The 9,988-nt window shown below is 42.3% G+C and overlaps 1 protein-coding gene across 1 annotated transcript; it reads right to left on the bottom strand.

Annotated features, from left to right (window-relative positions):
* Window positions 1-244: 244 nt before the first annotated feature.
* On the bottom strand, window positions 245-7,925 carry LOC123725593 (voltage-dependent calcium channel subunit alpha-2/delta-3). Its single transcript, XM_082959109.1, has 11 exons — window positions 7,783-7,925; window positions 6,474-6,535; window positions 6,278-6,322; window positions 6,021-6,083; window positions 5,856-5,926; window positions 5,674-5,749; window positions 5,067-5,107; window positions 4,897-4,952; window positions 4,656-4,773; window positions 3,430-3,540; window positions 245-2,785 (listed from the first exon to the last, which is right to left on the bottom strand). Exons 2-11 carry the CDS (start codon window positions 6,519-6,521, stop codon window positions 2,557-2,559), a joined length of 858 nt encoding a protein of 285 aa, XP_082815235.1. The 5' UTR covers window positions 6,522-6,535; window positions 7,783-7,925; the 3' UTR covers window positions 245-2,556.
* Window positions 7,926-9,988: the final 2,063 nt, after the last annotated feature.

Here is a 9,988-nt window from a genome sequence, read left to right as displayed (position 1 = left end):
TAGACACTCTAATGTACTTGTCCTCTTGCTCAGTTGTGCACCGGGGCCTCCCACTCCTCTTTCTATTCTGATTAGAGCCAGTTTGCGCTGTTCTGTGAAGGGAGTAGTACACAGCATTGTACGAGATCTTCAGTTTCTTGGCAATTTCTCGCATGGAATAGCCTTCATTTCTCAGAACAAGAATAGACTGACCATTTTGAGCCTGTAATCGAACCCACAAATGCTGATACTCCAGTTACTCAACTAGTCTAAAGAAGGACAGTTTTATTGCTTCTTTAATCAGAACAACAGTTTTTAGCTGTGCTAACATAATTGCAAAAGGTTTTTCTAATGATCAATTACCCTTTTAAATGATAAACTTGGATTAGCTAACACAATGTGCTACTGGAACAAAGTAGTGATGGTTGCTGATAATGGGCCTCTGTACGCCTATGTAGATATTCCATAAAGAATCAGCCGTTTCCAGCTACAAATATAATTTACAACATTAACAATGTCTACACTGTATTTCTGATCAATTTCATGTTATTTTAATAGATTAAAAATGTGCTTTTCTTTCAAAAACAAGGACATTTCTGCTTGACCACAAACTTTTAAACGGTAGTGTATATCAGATCAGTGCCCTGCGGTTTGCGCATTGATGCATGTCAACCAGCTGGCATGGCTAGAACAGGAAGCAGGGGTGGGGGATGACTTGGCAGAAGCCCAACAAGAAGATACGGAAATACGCCTTCTCCTCTAGCTTAAAAGAAGTACAGTATAGGGGACAAGCACAGGGAGGTAGAGCAATCAAGCCTTAATATGCGCCAGTATGGGATCAGCTTCAGGTGCAAGGGCTGAGTTTAGTGCGTGTCCCCTTGCCTAATTCTGATGACATTTATAAGATACAAGTTGTCCTCCACAAAGCTGTGGTGCCTACAGTTTTGGACATGCTACATAGCACAACATCAGGGGGTCATTTAGGAGTGAAAAAGCTACAGGGGAAAGCCAAAGATCGTTTCGACTGGCCGGGGTGGTTTGACAATGTAGAAAAATGGTGTAAGGAGTGTGTGAACTGCGGCCGACCTGTGCACCCCTAAACCCGTCTGTCACCTCTTGGCCGTGTGAACGTATAGCAGTGGATATCTTGGGTCCCCTCACTAACACCGCCAACGGGACAAGTACATCCTGGTAGACTGAGATTATATCTCAAAATGGACAGAGGAGTTTGTGGATGTGTTGAACATCCACAAATCTCGACCTCTGCTTATCATCCCCAGTCAGATGGGTTGCTCGCTCGCATGTAGCCACACGATAGGGGTCATCTGACCTCCACCATCTACGAGACGGTACTTATGGCATTCTTCAGCAACGGGAAGCACCAGCAGCATCTGTTTCAGTGGGCGGAAGGTCAACAGGAGCCCAACTGTCTCGGGAAGCATGACCAGTGCAAGACTGGCAGCCACCAGCGTAGTCCAAAGTTACCACATGGCTTTGGAACAACTCAGGGACGGTCTTTTCCACCCAGGATGGGGATAGTGTGGTGAAGCTGTAGGACAGCTTGTAAGGGAAGATATCACTAAATCATGAACTAATTGCTCACACCTGTGCCTGCTTACAAGACTCTGACCAGAACTCTGAGAAACTGATATAGGCAGAGCCGAGAGTGCAGGCAGGTTGTGGCAGGGGAGCTGTGCTTTGATTAACGCTGGACTTGTAGCCTTTGCAAGTATCTGCACTGCACTCACCTTAAGAGAGGGAAGTTTTGGCCAGTTCTCCTTAACCGTTCGGACAAGTAAAAAATCTGTCTTACTTGTCTGAAGAACAAGTGGCAGAAAAAGTTCATGTCAAGCCTTGCAGATAATTTCACCATGGGCAACTGGCTACAAGAACTGAGCCGATGGACAAGGGGCAATGAAATGTGGTATGTAAACCTTATGTATATCCTTAGAAGCTGTGTGAATATAAAGTCACTGCAACCTTAGATGGCTGCACCAGACTAAATGGTGGCACTATAGATCTCATCGTCACCAGTGCCACCATATGATACTAGAGCAATAACTATTGATCAAGTGGACTTTGTCTCATGCAAATAAATTATGTCAAATATTGTGATTAGTATATCTGTATAATCACATATTGTTGCCCATGTTATGTTGTCTGAATGTATTGAAAATTGGATCTTTTATTCTGTAAATTCCTATCCTGCCGCTTGCACAGTCAGCGTACTACAGCTGTGAGAGTGTATTGAAGTATGTTGGAACGCTAAGGTGGAGTGAACCAACAGAGATTTAAATCAACATGGTAATGCTTTCACTGATTGCACATACCGGAAGAAAGTTCCTACATCACAGAGGGCTGGCTTTGTTATCCAACTGAACTTGTGTCCTTTCTGTCATCCTGTGAAACCCGTTCATTGCTGCTCGCAGGTATCTTTTTTCTGTCTAATGTCCATATTGTTTTCCCCTTGGAATATTGTTCTGTTTCTCTTGAACAATGTCAAATTTTTTATTTCTCTGCTGGTCAGGGAGATGCTTTACAATTGGTCTGTCTCTCTGTTGGTAATAAGCAACTCAGTTAGTTGTGAGCAAGTTCTTCTTGTTGGCGAGGCTCCCTGTGCGTTGTCAGCATTTGATGGTGCGCCTGTCTATCAATCTCTCCAGTGTTAGGTCCAGTGTTGGGTCCAGGACGGTGGGCCTCAAGGGTGGTGTGGTCACCTGCTAATGAGAGTGGCCAGTAGGGGGAGCAGTGCTGCTGTAAGGGGGGCAGAGAGGCCTGCTGCTCCTCCACACTCCATGGCATTCTCCTGCATCAGACACATGGGGCATCACAGGAGTTTCAGACCATAGAAATGAATTAATACATACACTATATATCTATATGCTTCAGACAATATACAGATGGTCACATATATGCTTAATGTCATGTTAATATACACTCATAAACAGGCGTTCTTGTACTTTCCGTGTAATCACAGAATTGTGATGCAGACGCACACATATCTACACACTGCGTACCTCGGGGTGAAAAGGATGACACGATTCTGGCCGCTTTCTGTCTTTCTGAAACTTCAGCCTATCACATTTCAGAGACTCATTGTGTGCAGAGGGGTTAAGGATAGAAATACTGATGATGAACCACACCTCAGACACCTCAGATACATTTAACTGATACTGTGGTGACCGTTTCTGCAACATCATTCCAGCATGATGAGAAAACCAAACCGTAATGCACGCTTCATAAATACCTACATGTATGAGAAATCTATTAATACCTCTGAACTTAGACTTTTGTTTTCTGAGAGCGTGAATAGCTTCTTCATTGTCAGAGTTCACTTACAGTTAACTTACAAAACCCATCTACTTACAAAACATTTATACTAAAAAACACTCACAAAAGCTTTGTACTAAAAATACACTCAAACTTATTGAGGGTTAGTAAAGGATATACATAATCTCGATGGGATCCATGGAAACCAGGGGGGCAGAGCTGCAGTCACACTTGTTGTCCACGACAACCATGAAGAGATTACTGCTGGGAATCTGCTGAATTACAAAAGATCTGAGGGAGGGAGAGAGGGAGAGGGGGAGGGAGAGAGAGTTGAGTTGATTCAGTTGATGCTTTTAACATAAGGCTAGGGCCCTATTTTCTCCACTTCCTATCTGACTGACGTGCCCAAAGTAAACTGCCTGTTGTTCAGGCCCTGAAGCCAGGATATGCATATAATTGGTACCATTGGAAAGAAGACACTTTGAAGTTTGTATAAATGTTAAAACAATGTAGGAGACTAACACAATAGATATGGTAAGAGAAAATCCATAGAAAAACCAACCGGAAATGTGTTTTTTTTGAGAGAGCCCATGCTATTACAATGGAACGTAATAGAGAAATAATGAAATCTAGCTCCAAGTATGCAATTCCTATGGCTTCCACTGGGTGTCAGTCTTTGTTCAAGGTTTCAGGCTTGTTTCTTCCAAAACGAGTAAGAATAATGAGTTTTACTACAGGGACACAGACTTGGAAATTTGTGTATAGTTTAATTACATTTTAGGGTATCTGAGGATTAAATAGAAACGTATTTTGACTTGTTGAAACAAAGGGGTTTAGGGGTAGATTTTTGGATTCCTATCTTGGCATGTTGAACGAGTGGATTACTCAAATCGATGGCGCCAACTAAAAATACTTTTTGGGATATTAAGAAGGATTTTATCTAACAAAACGACACTACATGTTATAGCTGGGACCTTTTGGATGACAAATCAGAGGAAGATTTTCAAAAAGTACGTGAATATTTAATCGCTATTTGTGAATTTATGAAACCTGTGCCGGATGGCAAAATATTTTGATGTGGGACGCCGTCCTCAAACAATCACATGGCATGCTTTCGCTGTAAAGCCTACTGTAAATCGGACAGTGCAGTTAGATTAACAAGAATTTAAGCTTTCAACTGATATAAGACGCTTGTATGTACCTAGATGTTTAATATCCATAATGTTTATGATTATTTATTTGAATTGCGCGTCCTCCAGTTTCACAGTAAGTTGTCCCGCTAGCGGGGCGCCTATCCCAGAACTAACGCATGGAATTACCCTGTATTGTGTATACACCATCAACACACAGGTTAAGTGAGTTTATCGGTGCCTAATACACAGGTAAGGAAACTGTGTTACAAGTACCTGGCACAGCCCTCACAGTCAATGTTTCCCGTGGTCTCTTTGATGGTACGCTCAGAGACGAAGGCAGGGTACTTCGTGTCACATGGCACCATCATGGTCTTTCCCCTCGACCTTTGGGCTGGAAATTGGAAATGTAAATCGTAACATAATAAAGACACGAAAGACTCACACACACACATGCATGTGTGCAAGCACTCACACACACACACACACCTCAAGGTATATTCTTGCACACACTGACCTTTGACTGAGAGATCAACATGCCACCAGCTGTAAAGGTTGAACTCCAGCAGGAAACTGATGAGGAAAACACAAACATACATTGATATAATAATACAATAATATGTACTGTGGTTGATAATCAGTGCATCTCATTTTATCGTATCAAGGTGATTATTTTATTATTCTCACATGACAAGTTTGGTCAGGAGCCATTTCACCATGGAGAAGGGCTGGGAGAGAAGACATTAAATAATTAGCATTGACTGGATGTATGTAAGTCTGATGAGTAGTTTCGGGACACTACGTACACGTGATAATATTTAGGGTCAGTACTTACATGTGAAAATATTTAGGGACAGTACTTACATGTGAAAATATTTAGGGACAGTACTTACATGTGAAAATATTTAGGGACAGTACTTACATGTGACAATATTTAGGGACAGTACTTACATGTGAAAATATTTAGGGACAGTACTTACATGTTATAATATGTAGGGATAGTACTTACATGTGAAAATATTTAGGGACAGTACAGACGTGATAATATTTAGGGACAGTACTTACATGTTATAATATGGAGGGATAGTACTTACATGTGAAAATATTAAGGGGCAGTACTTACAGGTGACAATATTTAGGGGCAGTACTTACATGTGACAATATTTAGGGACAGTACTTACATGTGAAAATATTTAGGGACACTACTTACATGTTATATGTAGGGATAGTACTTACATGTGAAAATATTTAGGGGCAGTACTTACATGTGACAATATTTAGGGGCAGTACTTACATGTGATAAAGAGCGTGCGCTGTCACTGTTGCCAGCATACTCTCTACAGAGAGCCTGGTAGTCATACAGAGTGATCCTAGAGAGAGGAGAAAATAGACCATTCATTGTGTGTGTGTGTGTGTGTGTGTGTGTGTGTGTGTGTGTGTTCAGGGTAATGACTGTAACATGATTTCTCCTCTAACCTTTTGAAGGAGCCCATGAGAAGCAGCTTGTTCATAACAGCACTCTCCACCTCTCCAAAGAACAGCCCCGTCTGAGGAAGAAGATGTTTATTTAAAGGCAAATACTAAGAACCAGGGGAGCTACAGGACAATACGCACACATATTTAGTATATTATTAATGGTACCTGAGAGTAGTCCTCTGTGACCAGAATAAATCCGTTGTTGTCTATAAGGTAACACTTAATGTCCTGTTAGATATAAAGAAAGGAACATTAATTCAGATCTTCAAAGCATGACATCATTTAATAATTCAATACTGAGAGGAAACAGAGAAAGGTCACAGACAGTACAGACAGGAAGTAGAAAAGCTGAGACACGGACAACGGGCTAAGAAACAGGAAGTAGCATGAGTCAGTGACAGACACCTACTGTCTGGTCTTACCTCATTATCACAGCTAATGGTGCACTTCCCATCCAGAGCAGCACACTGGATCGAATCAATAAGATGAATAAATTATTAGAATAATCCATAAAGCATGTCTCACAGCACTGGATAGTGTGTGTGTGTGTGTGTGTGTGTGTGTGTGTGTGTGTGTGTGTGTGTGTGTGTGTGTGTGTGTGTGTGTGTGTGTGTCTACCTGTCTACTAGCGGTCCAGAACTTCCTCTGAAAGAAATCCAGCTTCATCTGAATCCCAACGGCTATAGTGGGTTTTAACAAAAACACAAACAGAACACAGTCAGCACACTGTTCATCTAGAAGAGGAATTAAACATGTATTAAAGAGTTTCTTCACATGTCTTCAGAGGGGGATTTATAGTTACAAGCCTATAACAGGTACAGTAGCTCTCTATGTTAGGGAGAAGTTAAGGGAGAAGTTAGGGGCTTTTCAGGGAGCTTACAAGCAACAATAGGTGACTTCCTGTCATCCAGCAGTTGTATGGCAGTGCTGGCCAAAACCACGCTCTTATTCTCATTTCCTGACCATTAGCCTCAATCAACAGACATTAGCCTCAATCAACAAATGCTGTGTAAATGGAAAATAACAATTCCTACTATTTCAATAGATCTTATAAAATACACTATATATTCCATTCCACCCTCAGCCCTCAGCATAATCACAGCTGGAAAACCAAGTCACAGAAACAAAAGGGAATAATCATTTTCTAGCCAAAAGATGGCGCCATACCCACAGCCTTCAGCAGGCAATAGCAACCCACAGCACTACACTCAGTGATGGAATCCCATCAGTAGTCTACAACCAGGATGTTAGAAGTGATTCTGACACAGAGAGAGGGATGTGTTCTTATGAAATAAAAACCTGTTCTGGTACTAGCACTACAGAACCTCTGGGGACAGGGATTGTTGGAGGAGGATATAGTATTAAACAGGGGAGGTGACAGTAAAGGAGGGATATTTTACAACAGACTAAGGGATGAGAGCAGTTAGAGGAAGGTAGAGGCTGGTAGACAACAGGGAACAACAGTGAGATCCTGATCCTCTCTTTCCCTCAGTGGGAAGAAAGTGGGGCACATTAATTACAGACAGCAGTGAGAGAGATGAGCTGTACAACAACCCAGCTTCTCTAATATACAGTAGCTCACTCTCCCTAACTTGTGGTTGAGTGTCATCTGTAGCCTATTTTCCACCCCCACACCCCACTCAATAGATATCTTTAGTTAACCCTGTGTACTGTATCTCTGTGGGTTGTCATGGCGATTCAGTGTGTCTCTGATAGGTTTTACCATGACGATCCGGTGTATCTGTGTCTCTGATATAGGGTGTAGTTAGCCTCTTTGCTCAGTGAGACTTGTACACATTAATCTAGTCTCCTGTCAGTGCAGCCGACATCCCGTACCCCGAAAACATATTTATCAGCCCCTCTGATTTACCTATTTCCGTGAAACTTTTCCCGTCACAAGGTAAATCTATAATACGGAATGCCTTACCGATCGGTACGGGCTATAAAATGTGTGAACTATGGTAAAAATAAACGTTTAAATCCACATTTTCCAGAAGTCACTCCCTTGTCCCCATACTCCGTAGTAGTCGCCATGCAAGATTACCGCGTGATCTCAGCTGGCAACAAACCTTTGGCTTTAGGGTGTGTGAGGGATCAGCCGGGTCAAGTGGTCCGACTGCTCCCTCTGCTGGAGGTGGGCCGCAGTACAGCCACTACTGATGAGCTCACCTGAGGCCAATTGACTGGTTATTGTTTGTGCTCCCTGAAGGGGCAGAGGGGGGAGAGTGGTTATGAGCCAGAGACTATGATGAATTCCAGGACAGTAGGATTCCCTGTTATAGGTTTAGCACCAACTGTTATTTTATTATTTATATTATTTTTTTGAGAGCCATTACCCTGGCCTTTGTTTGGACGGTCCCGGGGAGAGTTGAAAGAAGAACACCGATTACAGTGTCCTTCTTTTTGTTGAAGTCACGTCTCTGCATCTCATTTCGCGCTGTCCCTCCTATGAGTTTGTCAGTGAATAGGTACGGCCTTCCACAGGCATTATGGTGTGAATTTGGTAAACTCTGGAAAAGTTGGATTTAAATGGTTTTTTTTCACAGAGTGTATAGTCTGTAAAAACTGGTAAGGCATTCTGGATTATAGATTTGCCTTCGGTGACAGGAAAAGTTATTCAGAAATAGATAAACCAGAAGGCTGGTAAATATGTTTTCGGGGTTCAGGATGTCGCCTTCAGCGACAGGAGACCAGATTAATGTGTGCAGGTCTCCCAGAGCGAAGAGGCCAACTACACCCTATATCAGAGACACAGATACACTGAATCTCCATGGTAACCCACAGAGATATAGTACACAGGGTTAACCAAAGAGATCTATTGAGAGGGGTGTGGGGAAAATAAGCTACAGATGACACTCAATCACAAATAAGGGAGAGTGAGCTACTTTGTCGTTATGGGCTATTGTGGATAGATTGATGAGAAAACTTTTTTTAAATCCATTTAAGAATAAGTCTGTAAAGTAAGAAAATGTGGAAAAAGTCAAGGGGTCTGAATACTTTACTAATGCACCGTATGTACACATACTGTACATGCAACATGTCACTGCACTCTCTCTCTCTCTCTCTTGCTCTGCTGTGTGTGCATCTTGCTAGTGTTCCCTCAAATGGTGAGGGGCTGAAGCTCATTGGCTAGAACACCAATTGCTAGGAGGCTGACCCACGTGGGGGAAAATGTAGGGAAAATAGTGCAGCACAGCTTCCAGAAAAACAAACTAGGGGTTTTGTGGTTAATTGAGGTAAGACAGTAATTCTGCTCATAGATTATGCATGTATGAACTACACACTGACACATCCGTCCCAAAGCGGGAAGTAGTCGCTTAGTAGTCGCAAAAGTTCCGGAACATGTCTTTAAAGGCAGCCATTTGTATCTTAATATCAAATCATTTCTGGGTAACAATTAAGTACCTTACTGTGATTGTTTTCAATTAAAATGTTCAAAAAAATTATACAAAATAATTTTGCTAGGACTCTCTGGGAGGAGTTTGATTGGGGAGGGGAAAACTGCAATGTACTGTAGCTGTTTAACCACTCCAGAGGTTGGTATGTGTAAAGGCTGTGCGGGTTAGGGTTAGTGCATTGTGGCAAGGCTCGGGTTAGGGACAGGGTTAGGGTCAGGGGTAGTGTCGCAAAATTCAGGCAACTTTCCCAGAATTCCCAGGTTTTCCAGAAATCCTGCTTCGACGATTCCTGGTATAAAGGAGGGAATAAGCAGGAAATCCTGAATCCTCTAACCATTATTTCTGAGGAAACCTTTGATTTTACAACCCTAGGCAGGGGACATAGTGTATGAGTGGGTTTTAAAAGACAGTGTGTTATCAGTGGCTTCAGGTCCGGATGGGTCAGGATGTAGCCGTTGTTTGTGATGGCAGAGGCGTAACCGTGGATACCCAGCTGAAGGCACAAAAACAATATATAGAGATACTTACATTACATGAAATAGAGTACAGTACAACAGGAAATGACAAGGCATCTAATGGGTCATAAACATGGGTTAGAAAACCCAGTACCAGGTGTTTAGGGATGATCTTCATGAGTTCCTGAAGAGGAATGTCTGTGCCCACTACCCCTAGGAGAATACCCTGGTTCTTCTGTAGAGGAGAGAAGAGAGAATGAGTGAGTATAACACAGAAAGA

The sequence above is a fragment of the Salmo salar genome, chromosome 12 (assembly GCF_965601325.2).
Source record: "Salmo salar chromosome 12, fSalSal1, whole genome shotgun sequence".
In the NCBI taxonomy this organism is placed as follows: Eukaryota; Metazoa; Chordata; class Actinopteri; order Salmoniformes; family Salmonidae; genus Salmo; species Salmo salar.
This window is presented reverse-complemented; position numbering and strand designations above follow the sequence as displayed.

Coding starts and splice junctions, on each gene's coding strand:
- LOC123725593 (XM_082959109.1), bottom strand. CDS start 6,521: ATGAAGCTGGATTTCTTTCAGAGGAAGTTCTGGACCGCTAGTAGACAG. Junction 5,750..5,855: donor CTCATGGGCTCCTTCAAAAG/GTTAGAGGAGAA, acceptor TCCTCTCTCTAG/GATCACTCTGTATGACTACC. Junction 3,541..4,655: donor GACTGTGAGGGCTGTGCCAG/GTACTTGTAACA, acceptor TCCCTCCCTCAG/ATCTTTTGTAATTCAGCAGA.